The following is a 23,486-nucleotide window of genomic DNA, read 5'->3' on the forward strand; positions in this document are numbered from 1 at the left end:
GGGGAATTAAATTCTCCTACAGTGACGAAATCTTGTATCCAGAAAGCTGTTTTAAAAAAACACAAAACCTATTTCTTTATGAAAAAAAATGGTGACTGTCACTGAAAGATCTTTTTTTACTGTGTCACAGGCTTCCCAAAGGACACATAAAATGAAAACGTGGGGTTTGAGTAGTTAAACAATGAGTCAATTTTGAGGTTTTCGCATAGGTGACACCTCCATGGTCATCTTTTTGGACTGTGATTTCTGGTAATAGCAAGTGAAAAAAACTATTCCTGCTGTTGCTATGGATCTTCTATCTGGTGAGGTTTAGGCATCATTTTGGAGGCTGCAGTGTAAACCCTGCTTAGGGAAGGTAGAATTTCATGATACCAGAGGATTACTGCTGCCTCATGAGCAAACAGAAAATGTAGGTGAGGGAAAAGGTGTTGGACTCTGGAAGAAGAGAAAGACAGTATTTCCAAGGAAGGAGAAAAGTAGTATTTTGCTTTAAAGGTTTGAGAATTCTATTTTTTTTAGAATGGGAAATTTCTCTACTTTCTGCAGAGAGGAGAAAAAGCTAACAGAAAAGGAAATTGGGGAGGTAATAGTAATTTCTTTCTTCTTATGACTTCTGTGATAAGAATTATGTGTACATAATTGCTTTGTTATGGCAAGAAATGTCTGTAAAGAGTATATTTGGTTGAGAGAAAGCTTGTGAAAGACCAGGGGAAAGAGCTGACATCATAGGAATGGTGATTTCAGCTGCTTTTCTGTTTAAGATGTGCAATTTTGGTGGCATGTGTACAGGGCCAATAAATTGTTTCTAGATACTTGGAGTTATTTTGGGTGGCCTTTTTTTTTCTCTGTAAGCAAAAGGAATACTTTCCATTAACAAGGAAAAGTGCCTGATTATCACTGGATTACATTTGGCTAATTTAGACTGTTATTGGGGGAGGGAGGTTAAAGGGAAGAAATTGTTCTTCCATATGACTGGACTTATTATTATTGTTACTTTTCCAATAGGTTCTAGCCTTAAAATTCTTTCTCAGGAAATGATTAAAACAGTTCTTTGGAGCCATCAATGCTGAGTAGTATCTCAGATTTACTTTAAAATAAGTTTGCTTAGTGACTTTTTAGCACTATTTGATTTATGTCTTGGCTGAGAGAGGAGTTCTAAGTGGTATGCTGTCCAGTTACTTTTTTCTAATAACACTTATGGATACTAAATACTGTATTAATTCTGTTGTTGGCTTTTGACTTTCCAGTAATTTAAAAGATATCAATGTCTTCAGACTTAAAAAACAAGCATTGTTTTCTGCTCAGGGATTACAGCCCCCTGCCCACATTCCAAGATAGAGATAGCTCGCTCCTGTTGTCCATTCATAAGCCTGGGTTCTTTGGGAGGGTCAACTTATATAACTTAAAAGTATTTTAATTTGATTACTCTTTTGTGTACCTTTTATTACAGTATGCCATGCAGTTATAATGTTTGATTCTGAATGAAAGATGAAGCACAGTTTTGGACAATTTTTAAAAACTCCTGTAACTGAAAAGATGATCTGTATATTGTGAAAGAATAATCTTATTTAATATGGCCAAGTGGTTCCAGAACTTGATAATTTAATTATTTTTCCTGGTAGGCCACTAAATTGTTTTCTCCTGACTACTAGAATGCAGAATGAAGTGTGTTTTGTTGCTCTATACCAGTGGTCGGCAAACTGCGGCCCCTTGAGTGTGGCTCTTCCACAAAATACCATGTGCAGGCGCGCACGTACAGTGCGATTGAAACTTCGTGGCCACACTCAAGGGGCCAAAAAGCCGCATGTGGCTCGCGAGCCGCAGTTTGCTGACCACTACTATACTATGAAATAATGCCTGCATACATCTCCTCAAATGTAAAGTGAGGAGATTGTTTAGCTAACCTTTAAACTCTAAAACTAAGCCTTGAGTATTCCTCTAAGGCAGTGGTTCTCAACCTTCCTAATGCTGCGACCCTTTAATACAGTTCCTCATGTTGTGGTGACCCCCAACCATAAAATTATTTTCATTGCTACTTCATAACTGTAATTTTGCTACTGTTATGAATCATAATGTAAATATCTGATATGCAGGATGTATTTTCATTGTTACAAATTGAACATAATTAAAGCATAGTAATTAACCACAAAAAAATATGTAATTATATATGTTTTCCGATGATCTTAGGCGACCCCTGTGAAAGGGTCATTTGACCCCGAAAGGGTCGCGACCCACAGGTTGGCGACCCACAGGTTGAGAACCGCTGCTCTAAGGAGTCTAAACTAGGCTGGTATTTATAAAAGATAAGGCACACATGACTATATATAAAAGTGATCAGGTATCCATTCCAAGCAAAGTTTGAATTATATGTAATTAATTTTATACTGAGGCAATGAATGTGTAATTACTTTACTACTACATGTAATTAATTTTCTACTAAGAGACAGTAAGGCTATAACATTTGACTTATGCTTTAGACAAAAATGACAGTTCCTTGGAATCTTGGATTTTAACTCTTCCCTAATAAACTTTTGAATGCCTGTATTTTTTTACATAATAATGATCACCTTCCTCCAATAGTATTTTTGGAGCTTTGTTAATTAATGCAACCCTTTCTCAACCACAATTTTCATCTTAACCACAAAACAGAGAAAAGGATTTGATTTAATGTTTCTCAATTCTTTCAAGAAGGGCACAGCTAAGACTATTCCAGATTCACTGAAGATGTTTATATATTATATACAATGGATTCCTTAGAGCACCAGACAGCAAACCATAGCCAAATCCTGCCTACAGCCTGTTTGTGTGTAGCCTATAAGCTAAATATAGGGTTTTTTTTACATTTTAAAGAGTTGTTTAGAAAGAAGAATATGTGACAGAGACCACAGACTGTAACTGGCCCACAAAGCCCAAGACATTTACTCTGTGGCCCTTTAGAGAAAAAGTTTGCAGATCCCTGTCTTAAGGCATGGAACCTATTGAGAATTGCTGATCTAATGAAAAATGTATATTGGTCCCACTACTGTAATGCTTAATTCAAGGAGAGACTCCAGATTATAGTAAAGAGGTAGATATATTTTTGTTTGTTTTCTAGACATAAATTTTAATGGTTGAATTATATGGAAAGTTGTATTGGTAACTGTAGTGAGTAGTAATTTGTGTGTATGTGTACAGATGCATTTTAACATTTTTTGTAGTTTCTAAAGCAAGAAATAAGACTGGACAAATTTTATGCAGGAATATAAAGGAGGGCATTGATTGCTTTGATCACTATTTTAAATTAAAAGGCCATATCTATTAGAGAAGGACAGTGACTAGAGACTGTTAAGTGTCAGATATAATCACATTTGTTTCCTCCTGGGCTGAATAAGTGTCTTCACCCTACAATTAACATCTCAGGTACCTTGTCAGCAGTAAAGAGAATAGTACTTAATCAAAAATTCATTAAAATTATGAGATCATAATGTGAAATAATCAGGCTCTACCAAATGCCACTTATCTACTTGATTTAGTGGGGAAAGTGCCATCAGCCATAAAATATATATTGGTAAATCAGAAAATTATGAAAGGAGAAAAAGGATAGCAGGTATTTATAATTAGCTACTACTGATTTCCTTTATCTTCATATTCAGTTAATCATGAAGTTCTATCAGTATTCTTCTCTGGAAAATGTCAGACATCATACCTTTTTTAAATCATGCTATTCTGTCCTTTGTCATTGTGTAGAGTCGAGGCAACATGCAGACATGATGCAGCTGCCTGAAATACAGACTTTATTTTTTCAGACTCCTCTAATGAAAGCTTTCAGTGGCTTCCTACTAGCCTGACCAGAAATTCCTAGGAAGGATGAATCAAGCCAGGCTACCGAGGTGGGCAGGAAAGGCATCACTGGCTAGCTGGACTGGCTTTGAGACTAGGTAAAAAGAAGAGAAAGGAAGGGAATGATATTAGCCAAGGCAAGAAAGGACAAAGGGAGTTCTAAGATTGTGTTTTTCAAAATGGTTATGGGTCCTTTTGGGGTGGACAGTGAGGATTTGTTTGCTGAATGGTACTTTCTCTCTGGTCAGGGCTGTGAATGATAGGGTATGTGATTTCCAGTTGTAGATCACAGATCTTTTCGGGTAGCACACTGTTCAAATTATTTTAATTACTTTGCATTGCTCATAATGCTTATTTTGGCTATGGCAATTCAAGAACTAATTAAGGAACTTGGTCATTTGTCTCCATCCTGAGGTTACCTGTTTATCATTGTCCATCCCACCCCTAGTTAGAAATCACTCATTATACAGTCAAAGAAATCCAAGTACCTTATGAGGGTCATTTCCAGTCCTAAAATCCTATGGTCTTTTAAAATTCTTAAACATTATATAGATTCTTTAAAAGAAAAAAATTCAGATTTTGTACCTATATTCACATTTGGTACTAAATGTTGATTATCCTTACAGTTTTGTTAAGTTGATTAGCAAATGAGCAAGGACTATAAATTTCAACTAATAAAGTATATCCTAGCCATAGTTTTGTGGAGAATATATAAACAACCTTATATTCATAATAATATTTGTTAAAAATTAAAAGGTTCGCCCTAGCCGTTTGTCTGAGTGGATAGAGCATCAGCCTGCAAACTGAAAGTCCCGGGTACAATTCCGGTCAAAGGCACATGCCCAGGTTGCGGGCTCGATTCCCAGTAGGGGGCATGCAGGAGGCAGCCAATCAATGATTCTCTCTCATCATTGATGTTTCTATCTCTCTCTCCTTCTCCCTTCCTCTCTGAAATCAATAAAAATATATATATATATTTTTTTAAATATATTTTATTGATTTTTTACAGAGAGGAAGGGAGAGAGATAGAGAGTTAGAAACATCGATGAGCGAGAAACATCGATCAGCTGCCTCCTGCACACCCCCCACTGGGGAAGTGCCCCCAACCCAGGTACATGCCCTTGACCGGAATCGAACCTGGGACCTCTCAGTCCGCAGGCCGACGCTCTATCTACTGAGCCAAACCGGTTTCGGCAATAAAAATATATATTTTTAAAAAAGGTTCAACTCATATTAGTAGACTAGAGGCCCGGTGCACAAAAATTTGTGCACTCGGCGCGGGGGAGGGGTCCCTCAGCCCGGCCTGTGCCCTCTCGCAGTCTGGGACCCCTCGGGAGATAACAACCTGCTGGCTTAGGCCTGCTCCCGGGTGGCAGAGGGCAGGCCTAATCCCTAGGTGCAGCCCCTGGTCAGGCTCAGAGCAGGGGAGTTGGGGCGCCAACCCCTGTCATGCACAGAGCAGGGCGGATTGGGAGGTTGTGATGCCACCCTCAGTCATGCTCAGGGTAGGGCCGATTGGGGGGTTGGGGCACCGCCCCCTGTCACACTCAAGACAGGGTCGATGGGGAGGTTGTGGCGCCACCCCCTGTCACACACAGAGCAGGGCCAATCAGGGGGTTGGGGCACTGCCCTCTATCACCCACAGAGCAGGGCCGATCAGGGGGTTGGGGCACCGCCACCCTCACACTCAGGGCAGGGATGATGGGTAGGTTATGGCTCTACCCCATCACACACAGAGTAGGGCCCGTGGGGTGGGGGGTTGGGGCGCCGCACCCCATCACACACAGAGCTGCAGGGCAATCAGGGGGCTGGGGAGCTCCCCCCTATCAGGCACAGAGCAGGGCCAATCAGGGGGTTGGGGCGCTTTCCCCTGTCAGGAACAGAGCAGGGCCTATAGGGAGGTTGTGGCCCCGCCCCCTGTCACACACAGAGACGCAGGACGATCAGGGGGTTTGGACACTGCCCCCTGTCATGCTGATCCCGGTGCCAGGAGACCTCATGGCTCTGCTGATCCTGGTGCTGGGAAGCATATTACCTTTTTACTTTATAGAATAGAGGCCTGGTGCATGGGTGGGGGCTGGCTGGTTTGCCCTGAAGGGTGTCCTGGATCAGGGTGGGGGTCCCCACTGGGTGCCTGGTCAGCCTGGATGAGGGGATGATGGCTGTTTGCAGCTGGTCACACACCCTTCAGGGTGGGGGTCCCCACTGGGGTGCCTGGCCAGTCTGGGTGAGGGGCTGAGGGCTGTTTTCAGGATGGGACTGAAGCTCCCAACCGCTCCTTTTTTCTTTTTTCTTTTTTTATTCTGGGCCAGCTTTAGCTCTGAGGCTTGGCTCCAGCTCTGAGGCCTCAGCTGCTGAAAGTAGGTATCTGGTTTGTTTAGGTTCTATAATCGAAACTCTGTATCAACTCCAGCTCTGAGATCCCGGCTAGCTGAAAGCAGGTTTCTGGGGTTTTGTTTAGCTTCTATATTTGTTACAATGTTCAAACTGCAGGCTCAGAGGCCGGCAAGGCAGGCGGGGAACGTTGGAGTCCTCCGTCACTGAAGCAAGCAAGCCTCATGTTCAGTTTAAGTTGCCTGGCTGCCCACCGCCATCTTGGCTGGCAGTTAATTTGCATATCGCCCTGATTAGCCAATGGGAAGGGTAGCGGTTGTATGCCAATTACCATGTTTCTCTTTTATTAGATAGGATATCTCATCATTTCAATAACATTTCTTCCTTTATTTGAACATTTAAGTTGTCAAATGTTGCGCTTTGGCAACATGAATAGATTTCAGCAATATTAGCACAGATCATTGGGAGTAAAAACAGGTGAATTTGTACCTTTAGGAATAGGGATTAGGATAGTCACAAGTGCTATTGACAATGAGGTGTAGGGTAGGATGGAGGTCAATTTGAGAAACTCCAGTTCAGAAAATGCTGGTGAACTTTGAGAGGAGATTAATTTACAACAAAAATAATAGTTATCTAAGCTGGAATTCTTTGGGAAAATGGAAATATGACAATATTTAGTATTCGCCCCCTCCCAATGAACTGATATTCCTTGTGCAAGGGAAAGGGAATAACAATAATAAAATCATCATTAGTGAGAATATTAAAAATCTAGCCCCTGTTGTGTTAATATAACACATTTTTTCAGGTAAGCTTATTTCTCATATATGTTTGGTGCATCATGGTTCTGAGTGCAGAGCTAACTTTTATTCCCATTAGTAGTAGTAGTACTTCTTAGCTTAGGGTTTCAGGTTCAACTATTGCGTGCGCGTGCACACACCCACATATCCCTTTTTACTTGGTTTCTGAGTTAATTCTTGTTTATTATTTTACTGTTTCAAACCTCTTAAAGAAGCATTATTTTTTAACCGTGCACTCATATGCACACATAAACAGACACTCTGATGATATTTTTCACTTTTGAAAAATGAAAAGTAGATTGTTGAAAATATTAGAGACCATTCTTTTAGAATAATCTATAATCTCCTCTTTGCTCCATTATTAGTCTTTGCCAAGATTAAAATTGTTTGCTATTGACCACATCATGCCAACAGTATCATTTTCTTGGGATCATAGAATGTTAAAGCCAGCAGAACCCAAGAGATAATTTTCCTTAGTCCTAAGATTTCATTCAGTAACTCCTTGCAAATACTATTTGATTAAATTTGTTCAAAGTATAGATTTGATTAAAGAGGGAAATTATACTGCAGCCACTTTCTCATTAAGAATGCAAAGGTAAGTCTATGTAAAATCCCACTTTTTCAATCAGTGTTAATTTTCTAAAAGAACTCATGGTGTTAATAATTTAGTGCTGTGCTTACAAGCTTCAAATCTATTGATTTTAATTGGAGTTCTGCATCTAGAAGGAAGATGGGCAGTGAAAAAAATCAATTTTGTTTCAATCCAATGCATTTTAATAAGTGAGCTAAAGATTCACCATAACATTATCTGTGATAGTTCGATAGTTGCTATTAGGGGTCTCTGCTTTAGATTCTCTACAAAGGTATTTATTTCTGAAAGTACTGGAATGACATCCTTTAATGACATCCTCCAGTATGGATAGCATAAAATCAAGCTCTCAGTGTCCATCATGTTAAAGTGCCCTATGTGGATTTGATTAAATAATGGCCTGAATAAATTAGGATACCTGTTTTATAATTTATATATTAGTAGAATCTTTGTCTTCCTTTCATTGTATGACCTTGCCCCCTTTCCAAATTAATATTTTATAGTTAGAACTTGTTATCAATCCCAGGTCATATTTATGTAACTTCCTGTCTAGTCAGAAATAATCCCTTCAATTTTAACATGAATGCTTATGGTTAAACCTGATCCCTGATTGAATTGTGGATTTCTATGTGTTTAGCCCAACTAAATTGAAATGTAAAGCAGAGTGATACACAGACTGTGGCTCTTTGAGGCCTCTAATCTTTGCATTCGAGTATGAAATCATACTGGGCTCTACCGCACAAAGAAGAGTCCTGTGGCTCTGGTTAATAATGACTGCAGATGTGCTTTCAAAATAAGATTTGCATATAGCACCGATATGCATCCTTGTGTTTATGGTTACTACCAACTCTCTTTTGGGTGTAGCTCCATATTATTTCAAGACCTGTTGTTCTCTGCACACTAAAGAGCTGGAGAATATTATGCTAGGTTAAATAAGCCAGTCAGAGAATGACAGGTACCATATGATTTCACTTATGTGTAGAATCTAATGAACAATATAAACTAACAAACCAAATAGAAATAGACTCAGATACAGAGAACAGATTGACAGCTGTCAAAGGGGAGGAGTGATAGGGGTTGGTGAAAAAGATGAAGTGATTATGCCAAAAAAAAAAAAAAAACTCATAGAGAGACAACAGTATGATGGTTACCAGAGGAAAAGGGGAATGGAGGGAAGTAAAAGAGGTTAAAGGAGGGATAAATGATAATGGAAGGAGACTTGACTTGGGGTGGTGAACACACCATATAATATATAGAAAATGTATTATAGATTTGTACACCTGAAACCTATATAATTTTATTAATGTCACCCCAATAATTTTAATTTAAAAAGAGCTCTTCAAACCAGAGGAAAAAATATTTTAGAATATAATAGAAGTAATCCTGTTATTTGCAGATTTTTAATATTTCCTACAACTTTTGTGATATCATACTATGTTAGTACAGTTTTGGTAATATTATACTTAAAATCCTTTTTTTCTTAAAATATTAATGTTTATTGCATGTAATATTATATTTAAGATCATTTTTCCAATAATTGGTGTTTATTGTGTGTAATATTATTATATTTAAAATCTTTTTTCTTGAGATATTAAAAAAGAGCTCTTCAGTAGAAAGAAAAAAAATCTCAAAGTTGTCACTTTGGAAAGTTTTTATTATGTCAATCACACATGAGAAAGGGTACTGACTTAGAATTTAATACCTATTTTAATATCCTTTGGTTTATTGAATGTAATCTCCCTTGCACCAAAAGTCAGAAATCAAATAATAAATGAAAGGAAAACCTCATGTCAATGACTTCATCTGAGGAAGGCCTCCAGGTAAACACCCAGCATATATCCAACCCAGAGTATACAAAGTACTATACTGGGTCCTGTAGTGCTCAGGGTAGGTGGTGCTTAGTAAGAGAGAGACCCATCCATAATGAGCTTACTCATTAGAAAATAGAAAAAAACATGGAAAGGTCATGGCAATTAAATAGAATTCAAGGATAATAAAATGTGTACTGTAATAGAAGTTAAAGCAAAGGGCTGTGGGAGGGCAGAAGAAGAAGCAATTGACTCTGTTTTGGTGACCAGCTTCCCCTTCGGAGTTGGAGAGGTATTTTTTTAAATACTATTTGTAATACCTTAAACAATAAATAAACTAATTAATTAATTAATTAATTAATTTAAAAATAGGGATGAAGAATTTTCAGAGATGGAGGAGAGATAGAGTTATTGTCGATGGAGAAAATGGCATGACCCAAAGGCTCAAAAGTAAAAAAGTAGAATTGTTCTCCAGTGGAACATTGCATTTAAGTTTGAATGACTAACTACTACTCACCGAAGCCTTGGGTTGGATATATGGTTAAGACATCCCTGAAATTTCCCCTTTGGGCACTTCATTGTTGGATGTTGTGCTTCTGTATATGGTCAGATATAAACCAGGTTACTTTCTGAATGCTACTTTACTTTCTTTATGAATTTACTTTACAATTGAAGGAGAAGGAGACTAATAGAAGCTTAGGCTCTGTATAAGCTAAACTCTGGCTCCCCTTGACTTCCTTGCAGCAGCCATTCATATAATGGAACATGGCCAGTATGAGGGGGGAGAGGTCATTTTGGACAGTACTCATTCTGATGCTCTTTTTCCATCCTTGGCTTCTGAGCCTGCTTCACTATAGTATCAGAGAATTGGGACTTGAGTGCAGTCAACTGGTGATTCTGAATTTCTTACTTGAACAATGAGGTAGTATGTACTTTTTAATTTGAACCATTGTATTCCACTATGGAATTGGCCTTGTGGTCAATGCCAGTTCATCCCTCACCTTAATGATTGCTTCAGAAATAGAATTGGCAATTGCTAGTGATACAAGCAGGGGAGCAAAGGATCTTGGTTTCTAATACTTCACAAATTCACAGTGCGAGAATAGTAGATCATTTAGACTAGAGATCATTGATACCACCTCTCTCCCTCATCATACTGATGGTGAAGTTGACATTTAATCACTGATTTCTTCTAATTTCTGGGATAAGCAAAATTAAGCAAATTTTGCCTGACTTCACTCTTCTTTTTACCTCCGTAATACATATGAGAAAGTAGGCGTCCTTTTTCGTTTGGAATGGTTGTAAGGTCATAGAGAAATAAGTTAAATGATGCAATGGAATTTGCATCCAGCATTTATTGTGATGATAGCCCTGACTTTTGGTTTATTGAGAGAAGAATGTGGTTGTTTACAGGATGTTTCCTTCCCCTTCCCCATGGATATAATTAAAGGTTTAGTCAAAAAGACAAAATTAGTAATTTCCTTTAAGAGGTCTTAGATACAAAGATAATTTACATGGCTAAATAAAATAATCTGACATTTCTACTTTCAATTAAAATAACAGGAATTTAAAGATCTATCTGGGAAATGGAGCTAATGAAAGTGCTGCCTATTATGACGTGGTTTCTTGCTTGAGGATTTCTAAGGTGGAGGCTTTTATGGTTAAATTCCTTATTATCCTGCCTGTATTTCATTTTCTGTAGAAAAATGTAGTATGTGTAAAGTGATAATAGAATCAAAAAAATGTTCCATTCTTCTTTACTGGATTATAAATTGAACTATTTTACAAAAATATATAAAGAAATGCATTCTTCACATCCCAGAATGTGTCCCACTTACTTCATTGCCCCCCCACACCACCCCCCCATCTGATCCGAGCTTGGGTAAACAGAAGAATCCAAGTTAGGAGACAGAGGAAGTACTTCTCTTATCCTGAGTAGGAGGATTTAATATGAAGAATATTACCAATTATTCTTTTGTTCTTAAGGATGAAGTAGACTCAAAATAATGAATCAGGAGAAACTCCTCAAAATGCTCTTATTCATACAGCTATGTCAAAATCTTTGTAATAAATTTAATGATGTTATCCTTTACTAAAACATTTGCATTCTAAGTACTTTTGCTAATGTGCATTTAAAAATAGGAATAATAAAGAGATGAAAAAGTACTTATAAATTTTAATTTTATTTCTGCCTTATAAACACATTTTTTTGTTGCTATGCACAATACTGCTGAAAGTTTACACTGCCTTAAGAGTAGAAAATAATACTGTGTGAGACTTTTGAATTTATGCTTTACTATGAAGACCAGAGCTATCTTGATGCTGCCTCATCCATCGCAAAACTGTCTTTTAAGTGAGTGAATAAAGACAGGAACTCAGCTGTGAGTTGATAAAACTATCTGATTACCAGAAGGAAACATGAGGCTGTTGTAACTACATTTCATTGCATATACATAAAATGAGACAATTTGACTTCTACTTTATGTTTCAAAAGCAAGATATAATAACCTTTGAGAGATATTTAAAAATGTGAGTATGCCATGAAATAAGTAAATAAGATATTTATTTTATTGTGCTTAGATAAATATTTTGAGCTCTCATGAACATGGAAATACAAAAAACAAACAAAAAAACAACTTGACAACTTAAAGAAAGTTGATTACAAGCCAAATTCTTCATATTTAATTTTGAAACATGTACAGACTTACTTGATTTTTATCTTAAGTTTTATTTTATTATATGCAAAATATAGTGAGGCTACATATTTTATTTCAGAAATATGAATCACAGAGGTCTCTTAAGAATCCATACAATTTTATCACATACTTATAATATGAACATGAGGTTGTATAAAGAAGAGAATTACTCTTCTAATATCACATTTTTCAAAAGTTTAGAAAAACTAATGAGTTTTTTCATGTTTCTCATTAAAAAAATCTGAGTATTCACTTAGTCCTTTGAACAATTCTTTGCTTATATAAAACCTGCTACATAAATATTTTATTCTTGTAAAATTTGACCAATTTGAGGGTCTTTTTTAAGAACAGAACTGAAAATCTTAGTGTTAAGGGTTACTGAAGTCTACAGTAAATCACTGATGAAGCTGGAATTGGAGCTATTGGCTTCTGGACATTGGATCCTATGGGAATTATGGTGTGGAATAGCATTCCTTCCTTGCCTCCCATACTCTAAAAGTTAGCCCATTCCAGTCTAGTTATTGACATGGAAAAAAATGGACCGAGTACAGTAACCTTGACAAAAAGTCAAGATACCATATAGCTGACTTCTCTGTAAGACTGTAATATGAAATATTTGGTAATTGTGCATATAAACAAGGACCAACCAATCACATAGTGGTTCAATAATTGTAAGTAATGGTATCATTCAAAGAATAGGAAAAGTCCCTTTTCTACGTTTTTCAAAATTTTATGTTTCAAATTTTTAAATTCTTGAGATGTAGGGCTATTTCTAAGTAGGCATTTGAGCAGTCGTTGATTTGTTTATGATAGAAAATAATTTTGGTTTTATAGAAAAAGAATATCATTTAAGTTACAAATTAACCGAAGCTGTAGTGATTCCTTAAAAGTAAGAAATCCTAGGTTCAAGTTTGAGCTTTGCCACTAATGAACCACTTTAGAACCTTGAACAATTTATAACCTCTCTAGGCTACAGGTCTTACTTTTTTTCACTATAAAAATAAATTTTGTATCATGTTTGCTAAGTACCTGTTTATCTCAAAGAGTCTATAATTCTTTTAATTCCAGGATTTATTTTTCCCTCCATTACCTTTCCCTACTTCTACCATTATTTTGACATAAATAGCTTTAAATTTCATAGTTTCCACTTGGTAGTATAAGCCTAGGACACAGCAGGCACACAATAAATGCTTTTTGTTGGTGGTGGTGATAAGGAATTGGATCAAATGACCTAAATTTCCTTCTAACTCTAAAAGCCTGGGACTGTTATAGTTCTATCCAGGGAGAACTCAGTTGTGCTTGGATCATATAAAATACTTTAAAAAGTTATTATCCTGCAATCTTGAATACAAGCAGTGCTGAGAGGTATATGTCTGTTGATTTTAACCTTTTTTTTTCTTCTGGCAGTATCTTGATTAGGAAGCACTCAACAGACTTATAAGGCAGTGTTCATAGGGCAATTGAACAATCTTAACATAGGTAATCATAATAGAACTAATTGAATTTGAGGCTCATGGCATCACTAGAGAATGACTTTTATCTATATGCATTCTACTTGTTAGATGGCAGGTAATAATATAGACATGGAAGTAATCCAGAAAAGTATTTTCTCTCTATCTTGCAAGAACTAATCTGAGTAATTTAAATACTATGTAGTTAACTGGGTGTCTCAAGGTTTTAGTACATTGTTAGGATAAGGTTTTTAATTGCTCTCCATGATTGTCAGGGCATCCTGAGTTCATTGCAGGTTACCCCTGTTGTTACCTCTTGAGAATTAAAATAGATAAGAGGTCTTCCTTTCTAAGGTTTGATGTCACTAGCACATTTTTTGCTCAGTATTTTCTGTATACCCCTCCTCATCAGTGAGTCACTGGGAGGCCTTTACACATAATCAGTCTTTGTAAAAATGCAAACAGTGCCTTATAGCCAAGAACATTCATAGAATGGGTTTTATCAAGGTAGGAAGGCTATAGGAAAATGTAGTTTGAGGTCAGCCTTGCTCAGCTTGGTTCATAGTTCTGCAAGGTTCTTTGGAACACTGAGGTCAACTCTTTCTGGTCAAATCCTCTGAGAAATCTACCCCTCTTCCCTAAATCTAGTATGTTTCACTCTCAGCTCCAGACTAGAAGTCTGGCTAAACTACGTCAGATTCAAAGAAACTAGATTTGTTACATTTTGTTCTTGCCATCCTTTAGCTCTCCGGGTCTCCATTCTGCTTGGAACCCCAGGGAGAATTCTAACTCTGTCTACGTTTTCTTGTTTCTCCTGATTGCTATTCTTAATGCCTCCTGATGGGGTTCAGGACAGGCTACCTCAAAGTATGGAACCATGGCATATTGGATATTTTAAACTGAAGGACTTTGAGAAAATGACAGAAGAAAGATTACTTTGACTTATTCTCCCACACCACCCTCCCCACATGCTCCCTGCTCTTCTTCCTGAAACTGGTCTTAAGGCCCTCTGTGAGAGGTACTCTCCCTATACCAGGAGGAAAGAAGCATCCATATCTCCAAAGACAGGTGGACACCAGGAAGAATCTGAACAAAAGAGGCCTTGCTAAGTTTCCCTCAGTTTATGACACTTAGCTCACATCTTTCTACAACTTTCCAGTCTTCATCAAACCTAGCAAAAACACACAGGTTTAACGATTTCTTGAGTCTTTATTTCCTTATGGAGGCTCTGGTGTCATGTAAAACTTATATTAAATAGATTTATAGACTTTTCTTCTGTTCATCTGTCTTTGTCAGTTTAATGTTCAGATCCAACCAGGGAAACTAATAGGGTTGAGGAGACCTTTTTTTTTTTTCTCCCTTACATCACTCTCCACAGTTTGTACCCATTTTTTCCTAGCTGACTAGAACTAAACTTTTACTCTTTGTCAATGTTGACTGTTAACTCAAAACTATCATCCGTTAAATCTTAACACGTTAAGCGCCCCCCCCTCCCCCGTTTTGTCTTCTGGACGGAAAGTATAGTGTCAGTCACTGGAGACTGACAGGGCGTTTAACGTGTTAAGCTATTATGCTGGGTTTAAAAAAAAAGTTCAAGAGTACTTGCTGGCTTGGCTCAGTGGATAGAGCATCAGCCTGTGGACTGAAGGGTCCTGGGATCGATTCCAGTCAAGGGCACATGCCCAGGTTGCGGGCTCCATCCTCAGTGGGGGGCATGCAGGAGGCAGCCGATCAATGGTTCTCTCTCATCATTGATGTTTCTATCTCTCTCTCCCTCTCCCTTCCTCTCTGAAATCAATTAATTTTTTTTAAAGTTCAAGAGTACATATATAAAATGTAGAGAACACATTGTATATGTTTTGGTAAATTATTGTTTCTTGTTTTATTTGAGGGTGATTTTAGGGATGTGTCCATATAAGAAGTATTGAAGACCTAATTTTTAAAATATAGGTACATATATGTAAATATTAAAGTGTTCTTGGTTTTATTTTAATTTCCAAGTTGTCCTCTTAACATTCAAAGTTAGAAGAGAGCCACAGGCTTGCCTGGGAAAAAATAGTGGTAAGGAGTTCCATATAATCAAGGATACAAATTCAAGATCTGTCTGCTTACTGGTTCCCAAATGCTAATCTTAAAACTGGGGCTAAAATGAATATATGGAAAATAGTTTGGAGTACTTTTTAAAAACATACTGATTGCTGGGCCCAATTTCAGAGATTCTGAATCAGTAGTTTTGGAATGAGACCTAGGTATCTGCATTTTAAAAGTTGTATTGGTGATTCTTACGTGCAGCCAGGACTGGAGGGCACTTAGAGAATCTTCAAAAGTTCTCCCACCTGCTGATTCTGTGTTTTAAGTATGCAAGTAGTCTTCTTTCATCTGCCCCTGACTTTACACAGGAGACAAACAGAATGATCATCTTATGTTTTTCCCTTTTGGACTTCCTAAGAGCATTTCCATACTAAAAGGTTATTGTTATCATTGTTGTTTTGTTAATAGTAATGATACCTCTGCTTCAGACTTAAATTTGTAACAGTGTACTTATAGCTGAAGAGATCAATTTCAAGCAAAGGAAAGATAAAGACAGTCAAAGAATAATAATGTTCTGAGGTGGATATGTGAGATTTTTATTTTGGCAGACCTGTGGGATTATTGGGTCAAATAAATCGGCTACCATTCATTGTAAATCAATACGACGTTAATTAGCCGTTTTTCCTATTTGCTGCTGCAGAACTTATAGCTCCTTCCTGAGCTACAGCTTTGAGAAGGTAATACAAATACAGATATAATAGTAAACTGCAATCTTGCAGTAGCGATAGAAAGATTTAGACATTTTAATAGTCTTAAAAGAATATTTGATTTGAGTGGGAAGGAAGCTGACTTGACTTTCTTAGAGGCTCTGAAGAAGAGTAATGTGAACAAGATTGGACAGATCAAGAAACCATCAACAAAACAACAAGAAAGCCCACTATATGGGAGAACATATTTGCCAATGTTATCTCCAATAATGGTTGAATCCAAAATTTTGAATCCAAAACTTATAGGGAACTCATAACAACTTAACAAAAGGAAGATAAACAATCCAAAAAAAGGGCAAAGGACCTAGATAGACACCTCTTTAAATACCTTTTGAAAGAGGATATACAGAAGGCCCAGAAACATATGAAAACATGCTCAAAGTCACTAATCATCTGAGAGATGCAAATCAAAACAACAATGAAGTATCATCTCACACCTGTCAGAATGGCTACCATTAACAAATCAACAAACAACAGGTGAGGATATGGAGAAAAAGGAACCTTCTTGCACTGCTGGTGGGAATGCAGATTGGTGCAGCCACTGTGGAAAACAGTACAGTGTTTCCTCAAAAAAAATAAAAATGGAACTTCCATTTGACCCAATAATCCCACTTCTAGGACTGTATCCCAAGAAAACAGAAACACCAATCAGAAAGGATATATGCACCCCTATGTTCATAGCAGCACAATTTACAATAGCTAAGATTTGGAAACAATCTAAATGCCGATCAGCAGATGAGTAGATTAGAAGAAAGTGGTATATCTACACAGTGGAGTACCATGCTGCTCTAAAAAAAGAAGGAATTCTTACCATTTGCAACAGCATGGATGGAACTGGAGAGCATTCTATGCTAAGCCAGTTAGAGAAAGATAAATATCACATGATCTCACTCATTTGTAGAATATAATGAACAACATAAACTGATGAACAAAAGTAGAACCAGAGACATAGAAGCATTGAACAAACTGTCCAATCTATGAGGGAAAGTGGGAGGTGAGGGGGTCAGAGATCAACCAAAGGACTTGTATGTATGCATACGAGCATAACCAGTGGACACAGACAGTGGGGGCAGAGACGGTGAGGGCATGTGCTGGGGGGGGGGCGGGTAGCTGGGGAGAGGTCAATGGGGAAAAAGGGAGACTTGTGTAATACTTTAAACAATAAAGAATTTAAAAATAGTAAATCATTAAGTATGCGTCCCCAGTAATAATTTAAAAAAAAGGATTGGACTAATCAGCTTCTATATATAGGTGGTTTTTAAATTGCATTACTTAGGATGTTTATCATTTATTTACTCGACTTTTGCCCTTGCATCAAAAAGAGAATGAATCTATCTTCTTAATATTAAGACTTAGGATACTTTGGTTTAAGAAGCTGGTGAGATGCTGAAGGGGGATTAGAATTTAGGTATTACCTACCCAAAATTCAGGAATTGGCAAATAGAGCAGAAATCTCTATCATCAGATAGTCAAGTAGGTGAGGTTATACTACTAGTGAAAACCTGTTTTCATTATTTCCTTTACTCTGTATGAGAAGTTTTAGTCTCCAAATAAAAAGTTGAAAGTACAAATATTGTATAAATGATGGATTTTTTTCTTCAAGTTGGTATTTCTTGATTTAAAATCTTAAAGTATATTGACTAGTTTTAGGATTCACTTCAGAGCTTCTTTAAAATGCACAGTGTGACTTGATTTTTAAATCTTTGTTTTACACACTTTCAGGAACCCATTTATTATAGAAAGCAAGAATAGCTGTGTTCTCCCTGGGGTTGGTGTTTCAGTCAAATTCTTTTAAAACATGAACTAGAAAGATTAGAATTATCAACATATTTAAAATGGCCATTTTACCCAAAGCAATATACAGATTTAATGCAATCCCCATAAAAATCCCAATGTCATATTTTAAAGAAATAGAACAATAAATAATCAGATTTGTATGGAACCACAAAAGACCCCAAATAGCCAAAGCAAACCTGAGAAAAAAGAATGAAGCTGGAGGTATCACACTACCTGACTTCAAATTATACTAGAGCTATAATAACCAAAACAGCATGGTATTGGCACAGAAACAGACACACAGATCAATGGAACAGCATAGAGAGCCCAGCTATAAAACCACATGTATATGGACAGATAATTTTCGACTAAGGAGCCGGAAACACACAATGGAGTAAAGATAGTCTCTTCAATAAATGGTGCTGGGAAAACTGGAAAGTCGCATGCAAACAAATGAAATTGGACTACAGTTTGTCCCCATGTACAAAAATTAATTCAGAATGGACCAAAGATCTAAGTATAATACCCTAAAAAATAAGTTGCATAAAAGAAGATATAGGTACCAAATTTAATGGTCCCTAGTTGTAGAGAATATTTTATGAACTTGACCCCAAAGGCAAGGGAAGTAAAGGCAAAAATAAATGAATGGGGCTATATCAAACTAAGAAGCTTCTGCACTGCAAAAGAAATGACAACAAAACAAAGGTGGCTCCAACAAAAGTTTAATTTCCAAAATATATAAAGAACTCATAAAACTCAACACCAAACAACCCAATCAAACAGTGGGCAGAGGACCTGAAAATACACCTCTCCCAAGAATACATGTGAACAGCCAACACATATATGACAAGATGTTCAACCTCATTAGCAGTTAGGTAAATGCAAATCAAAACTACAATGAGATGTTACATCACACCTATTAGAGTAGCCATTATCAACAAGACAAGCAATAACAAGTGTTGGGGAGGTTGTGGGAAAAGGGAACCCTTATTAACTGCTGGTGGGAATGTAAACTGGTACAACCACTATAGAAAGCAGTCTGGCAATTTCTCAAAAAATTAAGAATAGAGATACCATATGGCCCAGAAACCCCTCTCCTGGATATGTAAATCATGTATTCGAACATGTATCCATGTTCACTGTAGCATTATTCACGGTGGCCAGGACATGGAAACAACCAAAGTGTCCTGTGGTAGAGAACTGGATAAAGAATATGTGCTACATATACCCAATGGAATACTACTCAACCATAAGAAAGGATGAAATAGCACCATTTGCAACAACATGGGTAGACCTTGAGAACATTATGTTAAGTGAAATAAGTCAGACAGAAAAAGCTAAGAACCATATGACTTCACTCATATGTGTGATATAAAACTGAAACTTATGAACACAAACAGCAGAGTGCTAGTTGGCAGAGGGAAGTGGGTGGGGAGAAAGGAGTCCTAATATGAGATGACAAGAGAAGATTTGACTTTGGGTGATGGGCACATGGTGCAATATACAGATTTTATAACATAGAAACCCACACCTAAAACCTATATGATCATATTAACCAATGTCACCCCAATAAATTTAATTTTAAAACTATAAATAAAGAAATAAGATTAGGATTTAATACAACATTTTTTGTTATGTAGAGCATAAATGTTCTCTACAACCAAGGTTAATCTACTTCCTAGTTGACAGTGTATCAGAAAGTACATACTATGTATGTTTTAATCATGGCATATTTCCAATTTTTAGATTTGTTTTATAGTTATGTCAGAAAGACTGAAAGCTTTTTTCCCTTATCTTTTCCCAAATCTACTGAATTTAGGAAGTAATAGGGTGGTGAACCTGTCACCAAGCTGTTTGACAAAGCTTTTGTTTTGTTTTGTTTTTGCCACAAGGTACTGGAAAGATAAGAACCATCACCAAAAGTAGGAAGAGAGGTACCTTTGGTTTAGCTACTATGTAATAGTAATCACAATGAAGCACAATGTCTTGGTAAGAAAGAGAATACCAATGACATCAATAATGAGTAGCTTGCAACATCAAAGAGACTGCTACATGGAAAGTGCAGCTTTTATAAATGGAAAATATCCAACCCAGGAAAATGTGGAAGTTTATAAAATAAGCAGGTCATGTGCAAACTGTATTTAAGCAGGTTGGAAAAAAGAAAAGCTGGTGAAAAAAATTTTAAGGCAATTATAAGTTTTCAAATTACTCAAAATTAGTTTACTGGCGTGCTAGTGGATCTATTTGGTCATAATGGTGCAGAGAACTTGATGAGAGAAAAAAGTAAACTTTAATGATCACTTTGTCCAATTAAAGAAGACATAAAGGAACATGCTAACTCTATAATTTTCTCCTCAAATTGATGACTTGATGGTAAAGTTGTAAATGAACAGATGATCTGGATCCAACTGTCAAATTAAATATAGATAGCTACCAGAACTAGCTAATATTCTCCTATATTTGAAGGATCTAAAAGTAAAGTTTTAGGTACAGAGTAATAAATCACTTCAATATAAATTAATAACATGCCTTTTGGGGAGGTTTGTAGATCTTGTGTTCTACTTGATTAGAAGTATGTACAGTATTAAGCAATATGAGTTTAAGTAGGCATATAAAGGTTGTCTTGTGGGCATAAAATTTTAGTTAAAAGTTGTAGATGATAAGATAAAGGATAATATTGAACCAGGAATGGACAGTGATTTATAAATCTAAGTCATGCCTATACATTTATTAAAATATATGCTTGACTATAAATTTTATGTGGACTTACTCTGGATTGCCACCGTGAGATAAGTTGTGAAAGTTCAACATATTACCATTTCCTTATGAGCACTAGCAATTATGATGATAAAGGGATAGAGTGTTATTTCAATCATTGATGAGAACAATGCATGTGGATAAGATCTCAAGTAAAGAAAAAAAGTGAAAGGAGGACCTATGTAATGCTTTCAACAATAAAGTTTTTTTTAAACAAAAAAAAATGAGACTCGTAGATTCTTGAGTCTTTTGTGTTCTGTGTTGTTTACATGGTGGTTTAGAAGTGTAGGTGGGGCTGATTGAGTTTTCCAAGTTGGAGAGGTAAAAGGAGAATTAAAAGGTAACATTGGTGGTGGAATGTTAGAATTTTTAATGATTCACCTACCTATAACTTAGCTTAAGAGTTCTCTCAGTATTGCTATCATAACATTAATGTGCAACCTATCTATAGCCAGCTGCTTTACTCTAAAACATGTCTGGCCCTTTGGCAGGCTTCAGAGACAACATTTGTTGTATAGGATTGTTTATGGTAGCAGGATCAAGGAAGCTCAGTGAAGGAGTGTGATCCAGTAGAATATGGACTAGCCCACCATTTGGAGTTACTGTTGTTCTAACAAAGCACATGTGAAGAGTCAAGGGAATTTGTATGCTTTAAAAAAACGTGTTAATGTCTTATATGATTTATTTTCCTTCATTTAAAAGAATTGATGCAAAACATTTGTGTTATTCCTTTCTTTCTCTCCCTCCTCTTAGAATAATATAGCTGATCCAGAAGAACTGTTCACAAAATTAGAACGCATTGGAAAAGGCTCCTTTGGAGAAGTTTTCAAAGGAATTGATAACCGTACCCAGCAAGTGGTTGCTATTAAAATTATAGACCTTGAGGAAGCTGAAGATGAAATTGAAGACATTCAGCAAGAAATAACTGTTTTGAGTCAGTGTGACAGCTCATATGTAACAAAATACTATGGATCATATTTAAAGGTAATGTGTGTGCTGTATTATTTGTCATAATGTATTTTCATTATAAGTTTTTCTTTCTTTTTTTAAATTCTTTTTTTTTTTGAAATACAATGTCTTAAATTAGGATTTGGCAGTCTTTAGCTTCCAGGCAGAATCCAGCCCCATTTATAGTGCCAAATAGAATTTGTATAGATCTAGCAGCTGTATCTTCAATGCATCCCAGTACTCAGCTGCATCATTTTTCCCACACCTGAACCTTTGGATTGATGGAGGAGCAGAAATGCAGCTGGTCCTTGAGACATATCCTTTGTTAAGAAAGAACTTTCCCCCAGTGCTTTCACACATTATTCTCAGTGGTCCGGTCTGTCTCAACTTCAGAATTGATAGAATATGTAAGTCTGTAACTTATTCCATTGAGGTTTGGTCGTTATTTATACACCTCTCTCTCCCTCCAGATTGTGAGCTCTGTGATGGAGGGAGATTAGCTCAACTAGTCTTGGTTTTTGCATCACTTAGCACAGGGCATGGCACATCTTATGCAAGTGATAAATATTTGTTTAAATGAAATTAAAATGAATAATATCTGTTCCCTCCTACACCCGTCCAAAAAAATGGATTTTTAGTTTCTAGGATCGTGGAATTAGCAGACACCTAAAATTCCAGCAGATGGAGATGTTACTGCATAACAGAAAACTCTTTAGTTAGTAAATCCACAAGTTCCTGGGTTCCAGAGGTAGTTCAATTTGTGTCTATTGCATGTGAAGCATAAATACAAAAATAGCTTAGCTTAGAGTTTAAATTATGTTAAAATTAAAATTTATTTTCCTGGTGTTGAAATTTTTCAATGGAAGGCACTATTAGTTAGATCTTTGCTTTTTAGGGTTTACATGGGGTGGGTGAGGGTTTGTTTTGTTCAATTTTTTTCTTTATTTATTTCTAGGCCAAAAGGGGTATGTTTATAACTTCTCAAGCTGTTGACCTGCATAAAAATTAATGCTATATTTTTATGTTCTGCTGACCAAATAAGCCCTAGGATAACCTATCTAAAGATATAGAAATTCATCAACAATTTTCCTGCCTTTTTACAAAGTTTGATTTATTCTAATATTACAAGAATTAGATGAATGTGCAAAGAATGCATAGTAGAATGAATCATTAAACAGCCAAATAGTCACTATGTATTATACATTTTACTAGGTGCTAGCTATAAAAATGAACAACTCACCACTGCCATTAAGGAGCTCACCATCCCATATTGCACTAAAAAGGGGCCAATTTTGTTATTAAGTATGTACAAGGTACAAGTAGAGCACAAATAAGCAAGTAGTCACTTCTATCCTTTTTTTGGAGGAGAGGGTGAAGGCTTCAAGAAAGGCTTCCAAGAAAAGGTGTTTCTGCTGGCAATTTCTGTTCAATTTACTTCTTACAGTGAGCCATTACTCCATTTTACTATGTAAATAATTATATAGGAAGCTTATTTAGTGGTAATATTCTTTTTTAGTAATCCTAGGGACACTCACTCTCGTAGTTTTATGTCTCCCTTCTAATTCCCGTAGCAGCCTTGGTTATAGACAGCCCCAAGAATTTGTTGTGTGTATGTGTGTGTTGTTATTGTCCTTGTTGTTTGTTCGTTCTGGCTTACTCTTCCTGGATTGAATCCTGCTAATTCCAGACCCTTCCTATTTTTAGGCATAGATA

The 23,486-nt window shown here is 36.6% G+C and overlaps 1 protein-coding gene across 1 annotated transcript in view; it reads left to right on the forward strand.

Annotated features, from left to right (window-relative positions):
* STK26 (serine/threonine kinase 26) overlaps positions 1-23,486 on the forward strand; it is a 56,956-nt gene that overhangs the window by 13,847 nt on the left and 19,623 nt on the right. Inside the window, exon 3 of the mRNA XM_081115127.1 lies at positions 21,579-21,809. Coding sequence (XP_080971253.1) covers positions 21,579-21,809 — 231 coding nt within the window. The remainder of the gene's footprint in view (positions 1-21,578; positions 21,810-23,486) is intronic.

The sequence above is a fragment of the Myotis nattereri genome (genome assembly GCF_964212035.1).
Source record: "Myotis nattereri genome assembly, chromosome: X".
In the NCBI taxonomy this organism is placed as follows: Eukaryota; Metazoa; Chordata; class Mammalia; order Chiroptera; family Vespertilionidae; genus Myotis; species Myotis nattereri.